At 50.0% G+C, this 26,836-nt stretch overlaps 2 protein-coding genes across 2 annotated transcripts in view; one reads left to right on the top strand and one right to left on the bottom strand.

Annotated features, from left to right (window-relative positions):
* Positions 1 to 26,836, top strand: part of RPN2 (ribophorin II) — a 116,555-nt gene that overhangs the window by 65,616 nt on the left and 24,103 nt on the right. The window lies entirely within an intron of this gene.
* On the bottom strand, positions 2,348 to 4,387 carry GHRH (growth hormone releasing hormone). Its single transcript, XM_006733644.2, has 3 exons — positions 4,308 to 4,387; positions 3,886 to 3,990; positions 2,348 to 2,471 (listed from the first exon to the last, which is right to left on the bottom strand). Exons 1-3 carry the CDS (start codon positions 4,385 to 4,387, stop codon positions 2,348 to 2,350), a joined length of 309 nt encoding a protein of 102 aa, XP_006733707.2.

Genomic DNA, 26,836 nt, shown 5'->3' with positions numbered 1-26,836 from the left:
ATACATTACATCATTAGTTTTTGATGTAGTGTTCCATAATTCATTGTTTGTGCATAACACCCAGTGCTCCATGCAGAACGTGCCGTCCCCAATACCCATCACGAGGCTAACCCATCCTCCCACCCCCCTCCCCTCTAGAACCCTCAGTTTGTTTTTCAGAGTCCATCGTCTCTCATGGTTCGTCTTAGCTATTTTTGTAGTATACCTTGTAATACCTCTTTGGGAAATGTAACTCTGTAAAACACATTAAAAAAAAGTTAGGCTGGAGAGAAAAGGAAATTGAGATGCAGACCAGTATGGGGGAATTTTATTGTATTTATGATGGAAAAAGTAGGTCAGAAATTTGATAGGATTAACTGGATACGGTTGTGTTTTGGCTGCAGGTAGCAAAAAACACAGGTGGTATCTTCATCCTTGGGAATACCTGTTGCAGAAAGAAAGATAAAACTCAATTGCAGAGACTGAAGCTATGGGTGAGTTTGGCCAAGACACCTGGAACTGGGGTGATAGGTACTCCAGGGTCAGGACGAGCGGTCTGGGCTCCAGAAGAGGCAATGTGGGGAGAAGGGAAGGGTCTCGTGCAGTCCAGCGCAGCGAACCTCAGTCCTAGCCCCAGCTCTGCCAACCCACTCCTGCTGAGATCCTGGGCCCGTTGCTCCCCCTTGCAGAAGCCACCTCTAATCCCCAGACAGGGTTGGATTAGGTTATTCCTTCCCGCACATATGTTCAACCACACCCCTTACATCTTTTACCATTTATCACAGATTAAATAATCCACCGTTCAGGTACTTGCTTAATTTCTGCCTGCTTCAGTGTGGCGGTGCAGCAATGAATTCCACGAGAGCAGGGCCCCCTGTTGTCCTAGCCACTGCCGTACCCTCAGCCCAGAGCCTGGCATGCAGTAGCCATCGGCCGACTTTTCCAGGGAGGGGAGGACACATAATTCTGAAGCTCAGTTTCCTCACAGGGCCATTAGGTGGACACAAAGTGTGGTGGGCGTACAAATGTGCCATCTTCCAGATCACTCTCCTCTGACTATCAAGGCGTAAGAACTCATTCTTCCGTTGTTTCCTGAGGCCCCCCCAGGAGATCCTGGGATTTGCAGCCCTTACGCTAGAGGGCGAACAATGGCTGGAGCAGCCTCCAGGGCCCTTCCTGCCTGCTCTGTGAAGTCTCTGGCTTTTAACCTGCAGTAACAAAGCCTGCATTCTTAGGACCTGGTCCTCCCTGGGGCCTCTGCACCCTACCCCACTGGGGCCTGGCAGGAGCCATAAAGCAGGTGAATGATGACCTAATCCCAGCGTGAGCGGCTGGGGGGAGGCATTATTCTTAGAATTCTAGTCTTAGGGACCTTAGAGGTGATTCGAGCTCCTCGTCCCTCCACAAAGGGGGAAACAAGGAAGCCGGCTTGCTGTGTGCCTCCCAGCCTGGTTCTCGCCCCTCCTGCAGCCCGCCCATCTGTCTGCTGCTTGTGTCTCCACAGGACTGTAGTTGGTGAGATCTCTGGGCTCTTGGTGTCTAATTAGGTTGGGAGGAAGGTGAGGGAGCACGTGGAGAGCTCTGCTGGGAACGGGATTTGCTTAATAGGTTGGTGCAGAAGTGACTGGCAGAGCCATGCTGGGACTTGTTTGTGCTCACAGTTTAAAATCAGGCTCAAAAATATACCAGAGTTTCCCCACAAACGGTCATGTCGTCCCTGGGAAACTTTGTGAAGTAGAGCTCCGTGTGAAGAAGGGAAGCAAACGGGTCTTGTGACTTGGGGCCAGCTGCTGCCCCTTCTTTGCCTCAGTTTCCCTCCTCTGTAAAACAAGAGCACTCATTCCTGATCTTCCCTGACACCCAGTGGGAACATGAGGGTCACTGACAGGAGGAATGACCGTCATCCGCCATCCTCATCTTTCCCTCTCCTGCGTGCTGCCCATGCTAGTCTGCCTGAGGGTTTTGGGAGGGGCTGGCCTTTCCTTGGCTTTATAGTTTTTGGAACTTGCCGAGGGATCCAGGGTATGCCTGTCAAATCATCCGCATCAGAATCCCCTGGGACATTTGTTAAAATTCAGGTTCCTGGGTCCTAGCCCAGGACTACTGAGTAAGTAACCTACACAGACGCTGAGCCTGGCCTCTTGCTTCATGCTGGAGATAGAGCAGTAGATAAGATCCTGTCTCCAGCACGCATTTTCTTCCCTTCCTCCAGTACTTGACGTGCGTAAGGAGGGACCTCATTCCCAGTTTGCTTGGCAGAGCCCCAGGCCTTTAGAGAGGTGGAGATTCTTTCCTTTTCCTGGCAACCCACGGGGAAGGAAGCCTCTGAGGTCCCTAACCACACACACGTGTGAGCACACGCATACTCCTACCTGTGCTTCTGCAACAGGGCTGCCAGGACGCTCTCCAGTGCCGTCTGCTTTGGGCCTGCCCACATACCGTCCACCTGACGGCCAAGCCGTACCTCTGCTCCTTGCTCCTGGCTTCTCATTCTAGTACATTAGAAAAAGAGCAACAGTTGAGCTTGCTCTTTGGGTAGGATGTGGAGAAGCCTGGGAAAGGCCAGGGCAAAGTAAGCAACACAGTGGGTCCCTATGCCTATTCCAAAATCCGGTGTGGACTCTTCCACCCAACGGAATTAGATTCAGCAACATTGAGGAAGGCACTTAGTAGTGAAGAGTACAGGCTGTGAAATACATATTTGCAAAATATCTCCCCACAGATTTTCTTACTAATTATAAAGGGGAAATATTAACTTTACAGAGGAGAAATCTGGCAGACATCATGTTAACTAAGCCACTAAAGTTACCCTCACCAATAATGGGACAAATGGACATCATGTGCCTCCTGATATGGGGCACCAGGAAGGACACAATATCACTGCTGTGAACGCATAACCTGAATCTAATCATGACGAAACATCAGGCAAATCCAACATGAGGGACCTTCTATTCTATAAAGAATAATTGGCCTTTACTAATAAAAAAAAGGTCAATGTCAATGAAAGACTGAAGAACTGTCCAGAGTAAAAGAAACTAAAGCGACATGACAATTACGTGCAACCCATGATCCTGGATAGGATCCTGGATCAGGAACATTAAAAATTGCTACAAAGTACATTTTGGGAAAACTGGTGAAATGTGTATACGCACACTTAAGTGCTAATTATTCTGTGATTATGTCTGAGAATGTCCTTTTGTTAGCTGTTAGGAGGCACCATGCAGGAGGATTTTAGAGTAAAGGGTTGTGATGACTGCAGTTTACTCTCAAATGGTTCAGCAAAATAATAACAGCGTGCACACGTGTTTGTGTGTGTGTGTGGCAGCAAATATGGTAAAACAGTAGTAATTGTTGAAGATGGGGGAGGGGATGTGGAAGTCCATTGTATTATTGCTGCAACTCTTCTGTAAGTGTGGAACTTCTTCAAAATAAAAAAAATGTACAGGCTGTGGGATGTCGGGCTCTTTGGATCCTAGCCCTGCCACTATTTGGTGTGTGTCCTTCGGAAGCTATTAACTTCGCTACGAGATGAGAGTAAACAGCACCTACTTCGTAGGGTTGTTACAGGTAGGAAACTAAGAGTAAATGGCTAATACTTGTGAGCCCAGCACTGTCCTGTGTGCACGGAAATATCCCAGCGCAGAGCCTTTGTTTCCAGTACAGAATTATGATCTAATGGTAACTACCATCGGTATTATGACTATTGGGAGCCTCGCATGGGGAGAAGCACAGAGTTGGTGTTCAACGATCATTTCGTAGTTAGAGGTAAGCCGGGTCTTCACATTAGGGCCCTTCTGCTATGGCAAATCGGGAAGTGACAGATGCTGTCCAAGGGGAGGGACCAAAAGTCCCTCCACACTCTGATGCATCGAAATGTGGGAAAAAAGCACTAGGACTTCAGCTTACCCTTGCTGGCGGCTCATGATGTCCTGCAGTAGCTTGCGGGCAGACAGCTGGGCCAGCACCTTCCGGTAGCTGTTGGTGAAGATGGCGTCTGCATACCGAGGGATTCTATATGGAAGGAGTCAGAGGTCAAAGGGCGGGGTGGCAGGGTCAGGCAAGGAAACGGGGAGCTGTCCTCATGTCCCTGTAAGGTCCTTCTGCCCGTTGCCCTGTTCATCCCCAGAGAGGGTAGGACCCAGGCCGGGAGGCTTCCCTGGAGCTCAGAGTCCACCCCTCTCCCAGAGATGAGCCGTGGGGGTTGCTGAGGAGATGGCTGGGGGCCAGCTTAGGGCTCTATCCTGCAGCCCCCTAAATCATCCCCCACTGGGTTGCAGGGATGGTTTGGGAACATTGGGAAACTAGGCCCTGGTGGCAGGACTACTTACCTGAGGGGCAGGGATGGTGGGAAAGAGTGAGAGCCACTGCTGAGGGTGAGGATCACCAGGAAGAACACCCAAAGCAGCATCCTTCACCCCTGTGGCGGCTCCTGGAAAATGACAGAAGGAGAAGATCAAGCGTAGCCATAGCCACAGGGATGCCCTTTGCTGGTGGGGCCCAGCCCCGGGCTTGGCTCTATGCAAACCTTAGGCCTTGTCCTTTAGAGGCTGTGAGGTAGGAAAAAGAACGCAGACTCTGGAAGTCAGACAGGTCTGGGTTCAAGTCCTGTTTTTGCCAGTCACAAGCTCTGACCTCATTTTCTGCATCTGTAAAATGGGCATGTTAAGTTACCCTGCTGACCCCACAGGGTTGAATGGAAAAGTAATGATATTAGGGAAACTGCCCCTTGCTGTAAGGCATTATATGTGGAATTCAGGCCTCAGCAAGGGATAGGGGGTACCTTCCCCTGGTCGCCTAAGTCATCCCCACCCACGGTGGCACTTATAGCAGTGAGCAGGGCCCACAGCTCAGGCTCTGCGTCCGACAAATCAGTTCACATCTGGGCTCCACCGTCACTAGCTGTGTGTCCCAGGACAAGTGGCTTCTCCTCTCTGGGCCTCAGTTTCCCCATCCATAAAATGGAGTCTGTAATACTGACTACATACATGGAGTCCTTGTCAGGGTCTGATGAGATGAGAGTAGCCTGGCACATAAGGAACTCTCTGAAACACTTGAAGCCATGACCTCATATCAGACCCACTCAGGGGGCAGGCTCCCGTCCTGTTTTGTTATGTGGGAAGTCAGAGGGAAGGCAGAGCAATACATCTTGCTCCAGACGTTTCGATTCCACCAAAGGGACTTAGAAGGGTCTTGGAAGAGACCAGGGAGCCTGGGGACCAGTGCGGCCGAGTCATCTAAGAGATCATGTAATTACCCTTAACTGGGGCCTGCTGACACCGTGCTCTGCAATCGGGGGGCAGAACAGGAAGCGCCCGCCTCAGCGGGGGGCCGAGTCTCCCCTGGCAACTCAGACCTGCCCGCAGGGAAGCTGGGGTGACTCAGCTACCTAGGAATCGGGTCTCCCCACTCCCCATGCCCCCTCCTCAGCAGGATATCCACAGGCACATGGAGGGGCCCTGCCAGCCCAGAGAGGGACAGGAATCCCTCCTTTCCCAACATCACCCCATGCCTTTCATCTTCTCTCCTGTCCTGTTGAAGAGCGATTTCCAGCAGGCAGGGCCAGCACTGGCGGGATTACCTTTTCTTTTCTGGGCTCGCCTGCCCTCCTGGGGCGTCACCTCCCTTCTACCAGACACCAGGGTCTTGACTAACCCAGGCATGCCTTGAGACCCAGAACTGGAGGGAGCAGCACCTCCTTGGTGGGCACCCCCTCCACTCCCTCCTGCCACCGGCAATCCTCCAGTTCCTGCTCAAATGCTCTCTGCCAGTGAGTGACAGGGAGCTCACTACCTCAAAACCAGGGTGTGCTGTTCCCAGCCAGCTCTTGTTAGGAAGTTTTTCTCATCGTGTCAAGTGCAAACCCCCTTGTCCTGCAAAGATGTGTTAAGCTTCTACTCTTCTGGTAAGGATTGGGGCTAGAGAAAGGATGAGAACGTGGCTTCTGCCCCCCACCCCTTGCCCACATCCACCTGCTGGGCCACCCACAGCTTCTGCACCTTCATCCACATGACAGAGCCCTTTAGATGAGTTTTGCATCTGACTTAGGCCTTTGCTCCCCAGACGGAGGATCTCAGTCTTCAGTCCTCCTCATCATTTCATATCGCATCTGGCCCCCTTCTCCTGGCCTTGTCCAGGTTGCCTCTCTAGCAATGAACTTTCTTCCTAAGCACGGAGATCTTTGGAGGTGAGGAGCGCCCCTTGACAAGAGCTCTACTTTCTCTGTCTCCCGGCTGTAGCCTGGACTTTCTTGCCTTCTTTGCTGCTGATCTTTTAAAGACCTGGGCATATCCAGGCCCCTAATCACTTCATTCTCCTGCTCAGAAGCCCTTGGTTGTCCACTCCCTCCAGGGCAAAGACCAAACCTCTGCTCTTGGCCTAAGCTCTCGCTTGGCCTCCCCACCTCCTGCACCGTCTCCTGTGCTCCCCAGCCCCTGGGGCCCCCCTGGCCCGCACGGTCCACCCTCACACTTGCCCTCTGCAGCAGGTATCACGGTCTTCATTTTACTGCCGAGGAAACGAGCCCAAGAGAGGAAAAGGGCCTTTTTCCATGGTCCTCCATCAAATTAGTTTTGGAGTGGGCACTTCAGAATGGGCCTCACAGTTCCCAGGCCAGCAGACTTCCTCCCGCTCCAGATACAATACCCTATTCACAGCGCTCCCTATTCAATGGGCGCTTCAGAATTCATCACCTGCACATGGGAAGCGGTTCTGAAAAAAAAAAAAAACCTGAAAGCTTTTGCTCTTTGTCATTGGATCTCCAGGGAAGAAAAGAGGGAGACAAACAGGAACACCTGCTTGGTCGATGCCTTTCCTATGCACATCCAGGGGTTTCAGTGAGTTGAAAATAACCTGATAGGAGGGCAGACTTTTTGGGGCAAGTCATAGTAAATTCTGTAACCCCCAGCTTATTCGGAATGCGGCTGAGCAACCGTACAGTCTGGACAATCAAGAGGCCCAACATTTGCCACAAACCGTGCGCCCCAGGGATGGGTCAGCACACCACTGCAACCTCGGGCTAGGAGAACCTAATCCACGGCGTTGCAAAATTCCACTGGACAAAGTTGGGAAACAAGAATTACCTCTCTTATAGGTCCATAAGAATGGTGCTTGTATCCCCAAGGATAAAATAGCTATTGGCAGACATATTCCACACAAGCAGTCCACAGAGATAGAATTCCAGGGAATTAAGTGTAGCACAAATCCGAGAGAATCAATGACTCCTTGATGGCTCCAAAGGCATTTTAAGGTTTATCATCTCTCATTATGAGTATCAGCTTTCCGCAGTGTTTACAAATGAATTCTGTGGTTAGATCTATTTGAGGTCATCTGGATTCAGGATAAACGGGCACTTGATCTACATTTGCTGGCACCTCTTGCCAGCCTCTATGCCAAGAATGCCACGAGAATCCTGCAGGTGTATCTTCAGCTAACGACAGAGGTCAGGTCTCAAGTGCCCACTTTTGAACACTGAGGAAGAAAATCTTTTCCCTTTCCTAAACATTCTGCTTTGTAATTTAAGAACGCTGAAGCACTGACCTCCTGATCCAGTTTATAAAGTGTTTCAGCAATAGAGTTCCAAATGGAAGGAGATCTAAGTTTTTAATGAGGAAGCATCTTGAATCATCACTTAAAAGAGGGACCCCCCACCTCCTTCCAGAAAGGGTTTGAAGTGGCTTATGGTGAAAGACACAAATACATCGGACCGTCAAAGCATGGATCAAGAGACAAGCGTGGGGGTAACGAAGCGCTCCGAGGGCAGGTAACTGCATCTGAAACCTTGAGTAAGGAGCGCAGCTGCAGTTGAGCAAGAAAGCAAAATGTTATCAATTTCCAGGCAATTATGTTGAATGGGTTCTGAGCGATAGATGGGCGGTATTGATTTGCACAGCCACTTGGCTCCTTTCCGATCCATGGCAGAACCCCATCGTTGACGGGCGACTCTAGCCAGCTCATGTCTTGCCCCAGACGCCTGCCTGCACACCCGTGAAGGGGAGCCGAGACCTCGTCCGCCCCTGACAAACACCTGGAACTTGTCTGTATGCCTGCCAGCCACTTCTCCATGGCTGAGATGCCACGGATCCGAGACAACCTCAACATGGCTCCTCTCATCAAAAGCATGTTCCAGAGCCCCTAACCAGGGGGCTGAATGTGCTCACTAGTCCACAGGCAAAGAGGATGGTGGTGGCCCTCTTTGACTTGGTGTCTCTGAGTTGGTGAGAAGGTCAACCTTCTCGCCCCATCCAGCCCAGCCCCCAGGGCCACCCTCTCTCACCTCCGATGTGGCAGGTGTCCCTCTGCTATGAGGCGCTGCTCCAGCTCCCCGGACCTCGGGATCGGTGTTTGCTCGGTGGCTGAGTGGCGCTCTCGTCATTTATACCTTCATTTTCCTAAGCGTCGTCAGCGTCAGAGAATCAATTACCCACAAGTCAACCAAAGGACCGTTTTTAGCATCACACTGACAAACCCTAATAGGGGAAAGAGGTTTTCCCCATTGCAAATGAAGGCTCGTATGGAACTTTCCCTTTATCATGGAGGGAATGGACAGAGCACAAAGTTATGATATTATTCTGACGTGAATGGAGAGTTTAATACTGCTTCTCTGGTAATTGGAGTAATCATAACAGGGAAACACCAAGGGTTCATTTACTCTCCGAGTTAAATGCGCCTTTTTAAAAAGTTGATATAATTTTGTTTTGTCTGCGTGCAACTTTAGTTCACTTTAGGGTGGTCAGCGTTACAGAGAAGCGTTTTTCTCTCCTTAGCCTCTCAGCGAGGAGCGCTGTTTGCTCTCTCTCTCCTCCAGTGAGCACGATTTCCCCCTATTTGATTTACACCTGCTGCAGCCACCGCCCAGCAGAGGCAGCTAGCCTGGGGAGTACCCGTTGTCATGTGTCAAGGCAGCCGATCATGGGTAGTTGCCTCAGAATGTGTGAAGTGAGAGGAAAGAGTTGGCAAACCTTGGGAGGGTTCTTGTGTTTCCAGATTTTTGTGAGCCCGGAGCTAAAGAATCCTCAAGAATGGCAGAAAAGCGTGAGGCAGAGGCACGGGTCTCCCACGTGGCTGTTGAGGAGTGGAAGGAGCTCTAAGCTTCACCCACTGCTCCTCCTGGGTCTGTCAGTCATGACCTCTCTGACCCTCAGCAAGTTACTTCCGCACCCAGGCCTCCGAACCACGAGGACTGCTAGAGAAGAGCGGCTTTCAAACTTAAAAAAAAAAAAAAAAAAAAAAAAGTGGCATAAACCTTTCTTCGGAAATCTTCTTCTTCTTTTTTTTTTTTTTTTAAGATTTTATTTATTTATTCATAAGAGACAGAGAGAGAGGCAGAGGGAGAAGCAGGCTCCCCGCTGAGCAAGGAGCCCGATGCGGGACTCGATCCCAGGACCCTGGGATCCTGACCTGAGCCGAAGGCAGACGCTTAACCATCTGAGCTACCCAGGCGCCCCTCTTCTTCTTTTTTTTAAAAAGATTTATTTATTTATTTGAGAGAGAGAGTGTGTGAGTGTGTGCGCTCCAGCGTGCGAGTGGGGGGAGGGGCAGAGACAAGCAGGACCCTGAGATCATGACCTGACCGGAAATCCAGAGTCGGATGCTTGACCCACTGAGCCACCCAGGTGCCCCTTTTTGGAAATCCTCTATGGAAGTGCAGTATATAAAGCAGATTTAAAACATGAGACTGCTCTGGTTGAAGGGGAAGTGAAGACTCCTTTCAGCTGCCCCTTGGGGGGAAATCTGTAGTTTCTGAAGGAGTCTCCTAGCAGTATTTTTGTGATCCTTCTTCTTAGCCTGCACTGAGCCGTGTTCTTGGCACAGAGCACACATAGGATGTTTCCCACAGAAGCAGGGACTGAGTGGCACGTACCTAGAATAGACACCAGGCCAGAGAGCAGATGTCGGGCACAGGGAGTAGGCTGGAGAAGCCATGGGGATCAGAATTCAACCTTAGCTGGAGCTCTTCTGCTTGCCAGGCTTTGTGCTAAGGGATCCAGGCCTGTTCTCAGTTTTCTCATCTGTAACAGGAGAATGATAGGGCTCAACTGATAAGGCTTTTGGGTGAGGATTAAATGTGCCAGTGCATCAGGTACGGGGCCTGCTCTAGAGTAAGCCTCAAGAATGAGCTCTTACCATTGTTATTATTGTAATTGTAACAAAGTGAGAAAACAGAGACACAGAGAGGTGACCCACTTATCCACGGTCACACAGCTGGACGGGGGAGAGCCAGGATGTGAACAGAGGTTTGTCACTTCCAAATTCAGTGCCCTGCACCAGGCGAATGTTCTCCTAAGGTCCTTCCTTGGCCTACCACTTCTTCTACTCTTTTTTAAAGAACTTTAACAGTTTTGGGGTGCCTGGGTGGCTCAGTCATTAAGCGTCTGCCTTTGGCTCAGGTCAGGATCCCAGGGTCCTGCGATCGAGCCCCGCATCGGGCTCCCTGCTCAGCAGGAAGCCTGCTTCTCCCTCTCCCACTCCCCCTGCTTGTGTTCTCTCTCTCGCTGTCTCTCTCTGTCAAATAAATAAATAAAATATTTTTTTTTATAAAAAAGGACTTTAACAGTTTTATTGAAGTATAATTCACACACCATGAAAGGCACTTGTTTGACATCTATGGTTCGACAAGTTTTCGTAAGTTTGTAAAATGATGTCACTATCACACAACCCCGTTTAGAATACCTCTGTCACCCCACAAGTTCCCTCCAGCCTGTTTGCTATCAATTCCGACTCCAACCCCAGCCTCAGACAACCACTGATCTGCTTTTTGCTTCTATAGGTTTTTCGTTTGCTAGAAAGTTCATCTGAACTGTGGCGTCACATAATATGTACTCTTTGGTGTTAGGCTTCTTCCACTCACCCTCTTGTTTTTGAGATTTGTTGGTGTTGATCCAAGTGTCCACGGCCCGTTCCACTTTATGGCTGAGTAGCATTCCGTTGTATGGACGTCTGACAGCTTGTTTATGCATCCACCGTGATGGACATTCAGGTCGATTTCCGTTTATTCAGGGGCTATTATGAAAAAAAATGCCGCTATGAACACTCGGGTGCAAGACTTTGTACGAACGTGTGCTTTTGTTGCTCTTGGGTGGTTATCCAGGAGTGGAACTGCTGGGTCATGTGGTAAGTGAATGGTTAGCTTAAGAAACTGCCAAACTCTTTCCCCAAGTGGCCGTGCCATTTACATTCCTGCGCCCTTCGATGGAGGGCTCCCCAGGCGGTTCTGAAAGGAGCATTTCTTTGTCCCACAAACACCTCTGAGGCACTGGAATTAGGCCCCCACAGAGCTCGCTGGGCTTGGTGTTCATCCATCTCCGGAGGTCTGGTCCTATTTCCAACCTCAGGGGAGTGGGATGGGCCTTTCCCCCTGCACGACCTGTTCTTGGATGCTCAGAGCAAAGTGGCATGCGCTTGTCTTCCGAGAGCTGCAGGAGGCAGGCGCGTGAGGGGCTGAGTAATTACGTCGGGCAGGGAGATCCGGAGACAGACACACCGTTAAATGTTCCCAGAATGGAGAGAAGGGAAAAGTCATGGCAAAGCTGGCTGAGCATCACACAGGAGCAGAGAGAAGCCTAAAGCCTAAAGCAGAGAGAAGCATGAGCTTGGGAGGCAAATGGATTTGGCTTGGAAACTCAGCTCTGCCACTTGCAAACTGTGTGATTCTGGGTGAGGGGTTTAATCTCTCTGGGCCTCGGTTATCGCATCTGTACAATGGGGGTGATATTATCTACCTGGGCAGCTTGTTGTGAGGATCCAGAAATATGCTTGTAAAGTGTTGGATGCACGTGGCAAGAGGAAGCTGTTACGGGAGTTCTTAATGATCAGAGCTCCAAAAGCTGCGCAGGGTGGTGGCAAGGAGAGCTGGGAGCCATCTGGGAGGGTGGGCTTCATTTGCAGTGTATTCTCAAGCCCCTTGAGGCAGAGGATGAGGGAGGAAACCAGAAAGAGCCTTGAGAGTGAGCGCCCAGCCCCCTCCCCCAACTCCCGCAGCCAGCCACCTCGTCCTTATCCTCTGAGAGGCGGTGGGAACGCCTCGCTTGCAGCCCGGCTTTCTTCCCAGGATGGGATTTAACCCAGAGTTAATTAGTGATCGTGCCTGCGCTAGGGGCTGGGGACTTGAGCTGTGGAAAGAAAGTGCCCCAGAGAAAGGCAGGCTCTAAAAGGCCCCAAAAGGCTGGGGCAGAGGGGCTCCACCGGGAGAGAGACAAGGCGTGCATTTGTGTTGCAAATTTCCAGTGTGTTGGAGCCAGCCATTCAAGGAGGGTGATGCTAAAGGCAGTGGGCCCCGGGGGGGCGGGGCGAGGGGGGGGGCGTCTTGGGGCGGGGGGAAGGGCAGAGGAAGCTGACAAAGGGGGCCTGTCTGAGGGCCTCAGACCCTGCTTTGTAAAAGCTGCTTTCATCGCCCTCCCTGGATGATGGCAGTGTTCCCAGCCTGAGGCCAGTGTGAAGGGAAGGGGAGGCCTGGACCCCAGACTCCCAGATTCCCTTGACACTCCCCACCCAGTGTGCCTTCTAGACCTGTTTTTATGGAATCAGCAGCAGCAGATGTCACAGGAGTGTTTATGAGTGCTATGTCAGGGTGAAGGACCAGGGTTCAAGTGGCTGGCCTTGTTGGGTGGCCTCAGGCAAAGTCACCTCACTTCCCTGAGGCTCAGTTTCCTCTTCTGTAAAATGGGGCTAGTGGGGTCCTTTCTTCCGCTTCGTAGCTTACCCAAGCAGAAGTGCCTGTGATTGGTTGGTGATCCAATAACCATCAGAAATTCATCTCTTTCTGGAAAAGTCTGCATTTGGGAAGGTCATTAGGAGAGCTTTTTTAGAGAGGTGAAGTGGATTGTATTTAGCAAATCAATTAAGCAATTCTGGGCTGCTTGGAAATGTCACTCCCTTAAGTATTTTCAATGTTCACCTTGCTTGGAATCTTTGGGGCTGCCCCGAGGCAGTTATGAATGTTAACCAGGTTGGTTTTCTGGGTTGCTGGATGCCATGTGGGTGTCAGGCACCATGGCACAGGAAGGCTGGCCCCAGCTGATCCTGGAGGCAAGCTCTCCCTGGTGGAGATCTGACCAGCCTTTATTTTATTTTATTTTTTAAAGATCTTATTTATTCATTTGAGAGAGCACAAGCAGGGGGAGGGGCAGTGGGAGAGGGAGAAGCAGATTCCCCGCTGAGCAGGGAGCCCGATCCGGGAGGGTATGGAGGGGAGCTCCATCCCAGGACCCGGGAATCATGACCTGAGCCGATGGGCAGATGATTAACCAACTGAGCCACCCAGGTGCTCCCTGACCAGCATTTAAAGACCTCGATGGATCCCAGTTCTCCAAGAAGCATTCCCACACCCTGCTCCTCCCTTCTGGCCTTGCCTTGCGGTCGACGGATTTCATACGTGGAAGTGTCTCCTTTCCTGAGACACTTGGATGTCTGCAACCAGACCTGATGAGTTTTTGAGCCCCCTAAAGCTTTCTTTTCCCAGCTTTATTGAGATATAACTGAAGTATATAAAGCTTTCCAATCAATGTGCAGTTCCTAAGACCAGCAGGATCAGTCTCTCCCAGGAGCTTGTTAGAAATGCAGAAACTCGGGCTCCACCCCGGACTGACTGAATCAGAAGCCAAATCCTCTTTGTTCCAGGCTTTTAAAGGCGTCAGGCTCCTAAGATGGTCTCTGAAGTCCCCGTGGTTCTCTAAACAGGGAGGAGGGCCATGATCGCAGGCAGCCGGGAGGTGTCGCTCTTCCCCAGTCTTTGGGGATGTCACATTTCCCTACAAAAGCCAGAGGGCCCCCCCCCCCCCCCACCGCGCCACGTGCCGGGTTTTGTTTGCTGTGAAATCCCGGAGCACCGAGGGGTCCGGGTCAATTATGTCTGTCAGGCCATCCCCTCCTCAGCCACCCAGGCCGCCAGTCTTTCTCTGCCCAGTTCCTGCCCTGGGTTCTCAGCTATGTTTCCAGTTAGGGGAGGCTATATGTTCTGCCAAGCTCAGCCCCTGCCCCAGGATCCCCGGGAGAAAGCCCAAAGGAGAAAACCCACCATATGGAGGCTTCTTCCAGCCTGGCTCATCAGGCAACAACATGGCCTGGCAGAGGAGGGGGCATCTCTCTGGTGGGAGGGCCCTTCTCCTTTGGAATCAGAGTTGGAGGATCTTAGTGACAGTAGGGCCTGCAGACACAGCAGAGGAGGTTCCCATTATTTGACTGTCTACAGGAAAAAACCCACAGCCTGTCTGGCACTCCGGTTTCCAGTTTCCCATCTGAACTGGGTGCCCAGTGTCAGGGCCAGGTTATGGCGTCACTGCCCCTCCGTGGTTATAGCGCAGCTAACGGAGCTCCATGAGCTGCGGACGCAGCAAACCTGGGCTCCAGAGGCAGGGCCAAAGATCGGGAGCAGAGCCACTGGTTTCTCTCCAGGGTTGAAGTTTCCAGTCTGGCCACGTCTGCCTGACCTTTCCCCGTGTCATCTGGTCCCTGAGCGCTGAGGCCACGGGGCAGAATGTGGATCAGCTTCCACACCCGGCCCCACCCTTGGAGGTGGAACTCTCCTCTAAACCCCAGAATCGACCCCTAATCCATGGCCGACGCCTGCCTTCCTGCCTAACTCCTGTCCCTCCAGCCCCTGGGTCAGCCCCATTCACCCGCACCGGATCCGTTAGAGGAATCCAGCTGTCCTGGATTGTGACAGTGTGGCCGTAATATCTCTCGATGCCTCCTATGTGCTAGTCATGTAACATACATGATCTCATTTGATAACCTTAAGGGTTAGGAGCACGAAGTGGCCGCATTTCATGGTGGAAGAAGCTGAGTGTTGGAGACATCGGGTAACTCTCTGATCTCACTCAGCTGGTAAACAGGGGGAGCGGGGGGCCCTCATGCCCTGGAGCGGCGCTACCCCCACCTCAGCCTCAGCATCTTAAGGCTGAGCTCTTCCAGCCCCTCACAACACGTATCAGATCTCCCTTTGAGCAGTACCAGTAGGGTCTTTGTGGACCCTGTGAGGGAGAGTGATAAACGTAAGAAGTGAGGATTTCCCATGGCGACAACAAAGGTAGCATATTGCACTTTTCACATGCGCTTGTCATGGGGATAGTGACATTTCTTACCAACATCAGAGCTTTGGTGGTTTCACCAGTGAGCTTGGAACCAAAAGTCCCGGGCTCACTCACATCTGACCCAATTCACACATCCTTCAGGTTAGAAATAGACTCAGGCACGCCACGAGCGTTTCAGAATATTTTTTTTTTTTTAAAGATTTTATTTATTTATCTGAGAGAGAGAATGGGAGACAGAGAGCATGAGAGGGAGGAGGGTCAGAGGGAGAAGCAGACCCCCCGCTGAGCAGGGAGCCCGACGTGGGACTCGATCCCAGGACTCCAGGATCGTGACCTGAGCCGAAGGCAGTTGCTCAACCAACTGAGCCACCCAGGCGCCCCCAGAATATTAATCAGTGATGAAAATCCATCATTAACTTATTTGCATATTTCATCATTCATTCAGGCTTTCATCCATCCTTTGATAATAATTCATCCATCAGACATCAATGTAATTATGTTCGCTGGGTGCTAAGCATTACGTTTGGTAGCCAGGAACCAAGAAAAGGTAAGATACAATTCAAATCAATAGATATTTTCTCCCGTGCTTGCTGTGGGCCATTCACCACGTTGGGGGCTCCAGGCGTTCTGTGGACTCACTCTGGTGGAGATTTCATTCTAGCTAGGAAGGCAGGCGGGTAAACAGATGATTAGTTACGGCGAGGAACCCACGGTCTGTAACAGAGTGTGTGCCATGTGCTAAAGGAGCAGAGTGGGTGGGGGATCGGCTCTGCTAGGGGCACAGCAAAGGCTGCAGAGGAGATGACATTGAAGCTGGGCCTTGAAGCGAAGGGAAGGAAACCTTACTACAGCATGAGCAGAGCCGGGAGGCATGATCAGTGCGTGACGATTTGTCTGGTGTGGCTAGAGGGAGGGTCCTCGGGCCTTTGCGTGCATTGCACTTGGACCCCCACATTCAGTTGTCTGGGGGTAGGGCTCAGGGTTCTGCTTTTTTTTTTTTTTTTTTTAAGTAGGCTCCACACACACTGAGCACGGAGCCCAACGCGGGGCTCGAATTCATGACCTTGAGCTCAAGACCTGAGCCGAGATCAAGAGTAGGACACTTAACTGACTGAGCCACCCAGGGGCCCCACGGATTCTGCATGTTTAACCAAGGCCCCAGGTGATTCTGATGCAGGTGTGAGAGACCACAGTCTGAGAAGCCCAGGCCTACAGCTTCACTGGCAGGAAATACAGAAAGTGATTCTGGAACAATGTGTGAAGGCCCAGCTGTGCAGGGTGTCAAATGCCATGCTTAGGAATGTGGGCCTTTTCTCTTCTCAGTGGAGAGAGCCCCATGGGAGGCTTTCAAGCCAGCAGCCTGGAGGGGGTACTGAAAAGCTGAGTGGCCACAGGGAGGGAGCCTGGCTAGGAAGCTTTTACAGCTGTCCAGGCCTGTGGTTCTGAGGGCCTGAGCCAAGACCCACCAAGGAGGTGGTGGGGAGCACATGGGGCTGGATTTGAGAGGGCTCTGGAAGATGGAACCACTGGGCCTGGGGTAGAAAGGACAAAGGAGGTGAAGGAGGGGGAGATGTTGAGAATGAGCTGAGGTTTCCAGCTGCAGGCCTGAGGGGTGGTTGGGTACTCTGGGGGAGCTGGTTGTGGGGAGGAGCAATGAGCTCTGATTTATATGCGGTGAGTTTTTAGGACTCAAGGGACCTCCAGAAGGAAGCCGGTAACAGGCGGTTTGATCTGGTCTGGAGCTTGGAGCTGAGCCAGGGACCAGTGAGGAGAAGGGAGCTAAAGCTGTGGAGCATGGGTGGGATCAAGAATGCACACTTCAGGGCAGGTGGCAGCAGAAGCAGAAACAGGGGTCAAGAAAATAATTAGAAAAGGACACTGTTGTCAATTTACGACTTCCGTGTCGCGGATGGGAAAACCAGGACTGAGACACATAAATGTCTTGTCTTTGGTCACTGTGCTCATCAGGGTGGAGCCTCAGGACTTTGAACCTGAACCTCTTTGGTTGTTTTTTTTTTTAAGGTTTTATTTAATTTTCAGAGCGAGAAAGAGAGAGACCACGAATGGGGGGGGGTGCAGAGGGAGAAGCAGGCTCCCCGCTGAGCAAGGAGCCCAACGTGGGGCTCGATCCCAGGACCATGACCTGAGCCGAAGGCAGACGCTTAACCGACTGAGCCACCCAGGCGCCCTGAACCTGAGCCTCTTTGGCTCCAGCATCCATACTGTCTTCTCTGCTGAGACTCCAGGAAGAAAAGCACATCCCTGGAGACAAAATAAATGGATTCATAGATTGGGGATGGGAGGGTGGGAAAGATGCAGCAAAAAGAACTTGCAAGAGAAAGGTGGTAGGAAACAGTATATTAAGGGAGCTGTATTTTTCTTTACCTTTCCCCACTAGCATATTTTGAAGCAAATCCTAGACCTCTTATCATTGTACCCATAAATATTTAAGTATGTAATCTCAAAAAGATAAGGGCTCTTTCTTGAACATAGTCACAATACCATTATCACACTTAAAAAAAAATCTAACAATAATTCCTATTAAGTGAACCTACTGAGGGCAATTTGACAAGACCTCAGAACAGAAGCCTGGCTTGCTTATCTTGAGCTGGTATTGTCACAGAGCCATGATAAGGAATTTAAATTTTCCCAAGATAATTACAGAGAAGGCGAACAGGGGATTGGAAATGCAGATTTGAGAAGCTTGTCAGGGCCCTGGGAAGGAAATGTTATAAAGGGGGGAAAAAAAAGTCTGGAAAGATTTGCAGAGTACAAAAGAAAAGAATCTTCTTTCTGACTTCCCTTTTCCTCGCCCAAAGGCCTTTAGTCATAAATGTGAAATAGGAACCGGGTCTAAAGTGAAACCAAATAGATTAAAAATAACACAATGAGTAGTTGCTAAATGCAACAAGAGAGAGTTCTGGGGCTCGCTTCCCACCAAGGCTCTCCCGACTGCTCACTTCAGAGCTAAGGACCACTCCTCGGCTGCGTTCAGAATGCTAGCCTCCTGGGAGGTCCTGTAGATTGTTTATTTACTGGCTTACTAACTGGACTCTGCCCTTCTGCTTGGCATCAGGAAACCTGGATTCTGGGTCCAGCTCCTCCACAAAGTCGCTCTATGAACTTGGACAAGTTATTTCACTTCTCTGAGCTGCTCTGCACCGAACATGAGGGTGTGAGACCCCAAGATCTCAACATTCCCTTCAAGTTCTGAATTCTCTGACCCCACGAACACCTAATGAAATGTCCCTCATCTCCTGGGGTTTTGGATTTGGGGTGATGTTACCCGGTACCAGCAAAACGCTTGGATGACTTAGTTGAACGATGCCATGGAGACACCCCGCGTTTATTATGCAGGTCCGTGCTTCCCAATCACCCAGGGTTGCACTTGGTTGACCCCCCCGGAAGGATATCCGAGAGGTGGTTCCGTGGGCGCTCTCCAGAAACCAGTGGTGGGTGAAGCACAGATGGAAACCGTACAGAGCCATCTGCAGGTGGAGCCCGCTGCCTGAGGCCCAAGAAGCAAATGGTAGAAATAAGTTTAAGGGACAGCCCAGGGTTCTTTCTATGGCAGGTAAAGGGGCTGATGAATGGCAACCAGGGATTGGGGGCTGAGATGGCGCTAAAGGCAAGCGGTGGTGAGAAGCTGTCAGATCACGGAGCCACCTGTTACTGGCATTCTGGGCCTTGGCCTGGGGAAACGTTGGAGCAGAGTTGTAAGAACCGAGGTTGGAGGGGAGGCAGAGGAAGACACCCGGGAACATAAACCAAAATGGGTGGGGGAGGGGTCCTCCCTGGGCCAGAAGAGCAGCCCCTTTTCTGAAAGCCTGCCCCCTTCCTCCTGCCCCAGCTCCTCTCCAGCGTGAGCTGGGCTGGGAAGGAGAGGGTGTGGCAGTGCTCCGCTCCAGCGGGCTGGGTCCCATTTTCTCAGTTCCTCCAGGGTGCTCTCTCTTTCCCTGACAGGCTTCCTGCTGGAGCCCTGTCCTCTGCCTGGAAGGCAGCTCTCTTCTCCTGGTCAACTTCTGCTCAGACTGCAGCTCAAACCTGACGCTTTCATGAAGCCCTCCCTGACCTCCCTACCTAAGACAAATCATTCCATTTTTAGGTCCTTACATGATTATGTACTTTATATATATTTTTAAAGATTTTTGAGAGATTTGTTTTTTTTAAGATTTATTTATTTGAGAGAGAGTGAGAGCGAGAAAGATCACAGAGGGAGAGGAAGAAGCAGACTCCCTGCTGAGCAGGGAGCCCGATACAGGGCTCGATCCCAGGACCCCGAGATCATGACCGGAGCCGAAGGCGTCTAGATGCCCAAACGACTGAGCCACTCAGGCGCCCCCACCATTATGTACTTAAAAAAAAAACCAAACAATAGCACTCATCACTGTTACAATTTCCAAATAGTTTTGCGATCCTTTTTAAAATTTCTTGAAATAACTTCATGCTTTCAGAAAAGTTGCAGGAGTAATACAAAGAACTCCCATATGCTCTTGGTCCAGAGTCAACAATTGTTAACATTTTGTCACATTTGCTTTATTATTTTCTCTTTCTCTGTGTGTATGATAGATTATATAGGTTATATATACAAACTATATGTATAGCTAATCTATTATATATATGATCGTTATTTTTTAACCACTTGAGAAAAAGTTGAGACATCTTGCCCTTTATCCCTAAATATTTAAGGAGTATTTCCTAAGAACAAGATCATTCACTTACACAACCACAGCACAATGAGATCAGATGATTCTTTGAGTAATGTCTGTCTCTTTTCACTTAAATGTAGACTCCATGAGGTCAGGGGCTACTCTGGCTCACCGCCCGTGTGTGGGTCATCCAGCATGATGTCTGGAGCATCGTTGGCGCTCTGCAAATACTTGTTGAATGTATAAGAAATCCTGAAGCAGGAAGGACTTGTCGTCAATGCTGCCTTCTACCCTAGCCGTGAGCTTTCTCGCTCAGCATGCTCTGGGGGTTGGATGGGGTTGGGTGTTTGGATTTGTCTGCCTGTCCCCATTTCTGTGGGGAATCAGAATCCCACTGTGGTAAATTATAGTGCCTGGAGATTTGGTTTCTGTCATTTTCAAATCCTCTCCAACCAGCCCTGGCCCTTGCTCAGCCTTGTCTTGAGTGGCAGCCGCCTTTCCTCTGGCCCAGCAGCACCTGTTGGCTATCGCACCCAGTTAATTAGCCCCACGAGAGAGTTCTGGCAAAGACAGCTGGAATGCCAGCCAATCTTTCCATGCAATTGCTTGTATGAGGTGTTGGCCTCTGCCCTGGAAACTGCCCTGTAAGCTCTTGGCCCACTAGGTGCTTTGAGCTACCTTGCAACCTGTGTTGGGCCATCCTTTGGGATGTTGTAGCTGCTTCGTTAACCGAGGAGCCGATGGAGGGGACGGATGTGCTCAGGGCAAGTGGGAGCTGGAGCCCATAGCTCCTGGAATCCTGAGGTGGAGAGGTCTTTTTTTTTTTCTTTAAGATTTTATTTTAATTATTTGATATATAGAGAGAGAAAGCACAAGCAGGGGTAGGAGCAGAGGGAGAAGCAGACTCCCCACTGAGCAGGGAGCCCGACGTGGGACTCGATCCCAGAATCCTGGGAGCATGACCTGAGCCGAAGGCAGATACTTAACCAACTGAGCCACCCAGGCGCCCCTGGAAAGGTCTTCAGAGATCTTTTAGGACAGTGGTTCTGTAAGTATGGTCCCCAAACCACAGTATTCACACGTCCTGGGAACTTGTTAGAAATGCCCCACCCCAGACCTATTGAATTAGAATCTCTGGGGATGGGCACAGCAATCTGTGTTTTAACTAGCCCTCCAGGTGATTTGGATGCATGCTCCAGTTTGCAACCCTCAGCTCTAGGCCAACCCCACCAGTTTTCAAGGGGGGGCCTCAAGCCCGGGGAGGGTCACCCCATGCCTCCTTTCACACAGGACCCTTCGCTGCTCCTTGCTGCCTATCTGCAGCCTGCTGTGTGTGTGTGTGTTTTTTTAATGTTTTCAGAATCATAAATAAGCTTTTCACAGACTATGACATTACCATGGCAACCTGGCAGCTGGCTAGAAAGAAGCAGGTAGCACGACTGCCTTGGGGTCTCAGTGGCACTAGAGTAATTGTGAGTTTCTCTCTGCTGGGGTCATTCTCTTCAAGCATGGCCTCTTTGTTTCTCTCCTCTTTTCCTCCTTCATTCTCCTCTTTGCTTCTCTGTTTGGCCCTTATTCCTACCTGGTCTCATTAGGAGCAACATGTGTTCTAATTGTTCTAGATCTTTCAAGGGCTGCCAAATCTGACCTTGGCTTTGACACCAAGAGCACTGCAAGGTGGGTGGATGTGAGCAGGGCTATTTGACTGCGTTTGTGTTCCCATCAAAATGTTGTATTGATTTTTTCTAATTGATTCATTTAGCTTTCAAGAAGTTACATGCAGAGTGCAGAATTCAAAAGATAAAAATAGCTCACATTAAGAGGAAGGCTCCCCATGACCCCTGGTGTCCGGGTCCCCTGCCTGGCGGGTAGAGGGGGGAGCGCGTCCCATTACCTGTTTCTTGTGCATCTTTGCTGGGATAGCCCATGCACAAATAAGCATGTTCCTTTATCTCCTTTTTTATTTACACAATTGGCAGCATTCCAAACCCACCATCCTGTACCTTGTTCTTTCGCTCAATGATGTCTTAGCGATCCATCTCTAGCATTTCCAGTTGTCTCATGCTTCTTAATAGCTGTATATTCCATGGTGTACATGTCCCATCATTTATGTAAACAGTCCCCTGTTGATGGGTATTTGGGTTGCTTCCAGTCGTTTGTTATTTTTCATTCCCATTTTACAGCTGGGAAAGCTGTGATTCGGAAAGGGAAGTGATTTGTGGATATTCCCAAAGCAGCTGTGGGCGTCTGTAGGCATTGCTCAGCTACAGAATCTGAAAAAAAAAAAAAAAAAAAAAGGAAGAGTTGATGGATCCCTGAATTATAGAAAAGAAGGAGCCATGCAGGCACCGGATTCCTTTCTCACCCTGCGAAGCGTCTTATCCGGTTGAGTTACGTTCTGCTAACATTGCCTGATTACCGATGTGTAATTAATTGTTTGTGGAAGGATTTTAAAATTGTCTTCCCTGCTAGACAGGGGCAGACGATGTTTTCCTCACTACTGCATCCCTAGCAAGTACTATACTCCTAGCAAGCCGTGGGTATACAGTAGGTGCTCAATAAATACTTGTTGAACGAAAGATCAAATGGGCCAGGATTGTGTGTGGTTATGACAATGGGCTCAGAGGCCTGGGTTTGAATCCTCACCCTGATACTTATTAGTTGTGCAGTCCAAGACCCATCCCTCAACTTCTCTCTGTCTCAGTTTTCTCGGCTGTGAAATGGAAACACTCCCTCGGGTGTGCTGAGGGAGATCGAGTGAATACAGGCCAAGCATCCTCACAGGGTTCTCTGTACACAGAGAGCGCTCCGCCGTTTCTCTCAGCTTCTTTCAGTGTCACGTCCTGCAGGGAAATTGTGAGGAGGGAACTGAAAAATCTTCAAAGAGGGGGGCATTTGAGCTGGGCTCTGAAATAGAAGTAGGATTCCAGCTTCTGTGGCGAGCGCCAGATCTCTTTACTGAGTTCATCCAGCTACAAAATGGAGATGATGACACCCAGTTTCTGTCTCCCTCTGAGGAGATGTTCTGGCTTAAAGTCTCTCAAGAGGAAGATACCACACAATTAAAAACCACCATTATTATTCAGCTGGAAAAAGTGCCTTCACAGGACAAGTGAACTAATCCCTGCCAAATATGATTCTGCTTGTGCTGTGTGTAATTGAATATTTAGTGTGGATTTAACCCAGGGAGCCAACTGTGCTGTTGGTTAGAGTCAAGTTTAATGGGGCTCTTAATAAACATGGAGGCAATTAATATCATCCAGATGCTAGATGCCTGTGAAGTTCGTGCTGCTTGTATGACTGAGGCATTTCAGAGAGATGGGAAGTTCTGGACTCCCTCCTGGGGGGGAGCTGGAAGTGCCTGGACCTTTGCTTCTGCTGTAATCTCCTTCTGGAAAGTGAATGTCACCTACTCTGGGAGGCCTTCCATGATTGCCAAAGGCGGAGTCCGATGCTTCTGGGTTCGTTCTTCTTTTGTAGAACTCAAAATATCCTATTGTATTAGTTTGTTTCTATGTCTCTCCCCCACTGGAGCCTAAGATCTTGTCCCCAGTGTCTACCTGACATACAGCTGGCACTCAATGAACGTCTGCTGAATAAAGCTTTTCAGGTTTCAAGACTGTGGGAGATCTTGGGTCTCAAGAACAGGTGAGAGTGTTTGGATCTTCCTGGAAAGGGCAGGTTGGTATTGACATGTAATCTATCTCCTGATGGAAATTCTCTTTGCTGACCTCTCTAATGAGCCCAGCATTGGAATATGATCCTCTCCTCCTTGTAGCAGACCTGCTCTTGGAAGATCCTAGAGCACAGGAATAGGACTCGGGCACCTGAGAGTGGAATCTAGTCCTGAGGTCATACTTTGTGAAAAGCAAGAGAAGAACAGGTCTTGGCAATCAAAGTTGGTTACTGTTATGAGGCCCCTGGAGGCCCAGAGAAAGAGTCGAGGATGTGATGAGTCTCCACGGCTGTTTGGGCCCTGCTGCCTCTGAGGGAAACGTGTCCCAGGCCTTTCTGGCACATAGAAGATACCCAGGTCACCTGGAGGAAAGAGGACCCTTGTTTCAGTCCCATGTCCTGGATTTATCAGGATCTGCCACACTCAGCATTCATTTATTTAGCTTCTTGGTTTCACACCTGAGCTGAACCTAAGGCAGAAGGAGGGGATGGAACACTGCAGAACTGGCCTCAGGCAAGAACCCCCCAAAGCCAGGTGGCTAACATCCTGCCCCTAGAACTGCCTGCTCTGAACAAGGCCCCCAACTCTGGACTCACTACTGCCTCTGACTGACCTTTACAGCTGGAATTTCTGCCTCCAGATTCAGTCTGGGCGGGGCGGGGGGTGGGGGGTGGATTCTGACAGGTCATGAGTACATCCAGCCTCTATGCTTTAACAAGAACTGAGGTGAGGGTGTGTTTACCTCTTCCAACTGCCATAGTGGGAGAGGGGGCTACCTCTTCCCGTTTCTTGAGATTCTGACAAATGGTGGTTGGGTAGCCCAACTGACAAATGCCAGCTTCCCCCCGACTCCACGTCTGTATTCTCTCCTGTTACTCTTCAGAAGGGCTCCATCTCTTGGGCTCAGTTAGTCACTCAACAAACATTGACTTATACCTCCATGGACCAGGCAGTGTACTAGGTCCTTGGAGGAGTGAGCAAAGGAAACAGAAGCTACACTCTACTGGGGGAGAGACTGATGATGAAAAAGCAAGCAAACAAGGCAATCGCAGACTGTGGTAATGCGATAGAAACAGGCAGGCAGCTGTGATAGAAAGTAAGAGAGGTCTGCTTGGAGAGTTTCTGTTATCTATACCTCCAAAATTAGTGGCTTAAAGTACTCATTTATTTAGCTCATGATTTTGTGGGCCAGGAATTTGGAAAAGGGTGGGCTGGGAGCTTCATCTCTGCTCCATGTGGTTGGTGTCAGCTGAAGTGCCGGGGACTGGAGAATCCACCTCCAAGATGGTTTCTCTTTTGCCCAAACTTTTGTAGTGAAAAATTCAAATATATAAAGTCAAAAGGATTGAACAGCAAACACTATACTTACCACCTAGACTGTACACTTAACATTTTACCATGATTGCTTGATCTCATATCTATCCATCTCTCTACCTCTCCCAGATGGCTTCTTCCCTCCCCGATCTGGTGTCTGATGCTCCTTGGATTCTCTTCCTCCCACGTGGCTTGGACTTTTCACAGCTCACTGATCTCAGGCTAATCACCCTTCTTCTTCTTCTTCTTCTTTTTTTAAGATTTTATTTATTTATTTAAGAGAGAGAGAGAGAGAGCAAGCACAAGGAGGGGGAGGGGTAGAGGGAGAGGGAGAAGCAGGCTTCCCTGCTGAGCAGGGAGCCTGACATGGGTCTCCGTCCCAGGACCCCGAGATCATGACCTGAGTTGAAGGCAGACACTTAACCGACTGAGCCACCCAGGCGCCCCTCAGGCTAGTCACCCTTCTTTCGTGGCTGACTTCCAGGCCAGGTAGGTGCCATGCCTGAGGCTGACACGGTCTCTTCCACAGTATGCTCTTGGTCAAAGCAGTCACGGGCAGAAGAGCCTACAGTATGGACACCGCTGGAACCATCTTTAGAAAAATCAACCAGCTAGAAAGGGTGGTCAGGAAAGCCCTTTCTGAAAAGGTGGTATTTGGGCTGAGCCCTGAGGGATGAGAATGAGCCAGGTTTGTGCAAAGCCAGGAGAGGAGAGCATCCCAGGCAAAGAGACCAACAAAGGCAAAGGCTCAGAGGTAGAAAAGCAAGTCTTGCACCTCGACTTTCCTTTTCCCATATTCGATCCAGCCCATGATCTGGGACGCTTCCTTCATGAAGCCTTCTCAGATACCTCAGTCCCCGTGGATGCTTCCTCTCTTCCTGGGGTGCCCATCTGGCTTGCACAGGTTGGCTGGGTAGTGCGCTGGTTATGCACGTAGTCTCTGTGAGGCTTTGGGAAGTTGCTTAACTTCTCCAGCCCTAGGTGTCTTCCCTTGTAAATGAGAATAATTACAGCTGCCTTATAGGGTGGCTGGCAGGAGAATACTGATACATGTCAAGTGCTTGGCACTTAGTGAATATGCAATAAATGGCAGCTATAATTAATAATTACAAACCAGTTTATACTGTCATGTGTTCATCTGGTTTAGAAATTTTTTTTTTCAGAGCAGAAACCATATCGTTTTCAACGTTTTCTTTCATGGTGCAAGCAGTGCGCCTTGCAGAGATATTATGGATCGGAGCAAGCATGGCACAGAGCTCTTCCCCTTGCTGTGGTGCTAATGGAACCATGCAGGGCACAGAGATGAGCAAGACTCAGCTGGAGCCTTCCGGGAGCTTCCAGAGAGTGAGCAAGTAATATGCCTGCAGCAGCCACACTGGGGATCTTTTACCTTTGGATACCGAGTAACAGGTTTCAAGGCACCTGCACATCTGTATTAGTTTGCTAAGGCTGCCATAAAAAAAGTACCACAAACTGGGTGGCTTAAACAACAGATATTTATTTTCTCACAGCTCTGGAGGCTAGGAATCTGAAATCAAAGCTGAGGGCTGGGAGGAAGAATCAGTGTCGTGGCTTTCCCCTAACTTCCAGTGGTTTGCTGGCAATCTTTGTCATTCCTTGGCTTGTAGAAGCATCATCCTGATCTCTCCCTTTATCTTCACATGGCATGCTCCCTGCGTGTAGATCTGTGTCCAAATTTCCCCCTTAAATAAGAACACCAGTCTTATTAGATTAGTGCCTGTCTTAGCTCATTTTAACGTGATTACCTCTGTAAAGACCCTACTTCCACATATGATTACATTCTGAGGTACAGCGGGTTGGGACTCCAACATAGCTTTTTTGGGAGGGGACACAATTCAACACATAAAACATCTCTGTTTCCTATGACCCTCCTCATCCACACCCCACAGTGAGCCCCTTTAAGGGCAAGTACAGACTCTTGTCCTACATATGTGTACCCTTCAGGCTTCAGCTTCTGCCCCCTTCCTATGCTCCAAACCTTTCCCACAGCCTTTCCACCTCCCACCATGCTCTTTCCTCCCTCTCTTTGCCTGGCAAAATCCTACTCATTCTTCATTTCTTAGCTTAAGTGTTACCTCCAGAGAGGCCTTCCCTGATCACCCTGTCTTGATTGTATCTCCCATGTTATTTATTCTCTCATGGTTTCCCCTTCTTCCCAACACATCTCCGGA

Source organism: Leptonychotes weddellii, chromosome 10 (genome assembly GCF_054177405.1).
Source record: "Leptonychotes weddellii isolate Sample4059 chromosome 10, ASM5417740v2, whole genome shotgun sequence".
Classification (NCBI taxonomy): domain Eukaryota; kingdom Metazoa; phylum Chordata; class Mammalia; order Carnivora; family Phocidae; genus Leptonychotes; species Leptonychotes weddellii.
This window is presented reverse-complemented; position numbering and strand designations above follow the sequence as displayed.

Coding starts and splice junctions, on each gene's coding strand:
- GHRH (XM_006733644.2), bottom strand. CDS start 4,387: ATGCTGCTTTGGGTGTTCTTCCTGGTGATCCTCACCCTCAGCAGTGGC. Junction 3,991..4,307: donor CCACCATCCCTGCCCCTCAG/GTAAGTAGTCCT, acceptor CCTTCCATATAG/AATCCCTCGGTATGCAGACG. Junction 2,472..3,885: donor ATCATGAGCCGCCAGCAAGG/GTAAGCTGAAGT, acceptor CTAATGTACTAG/AATGAGAAGCCAGGAGCAAG.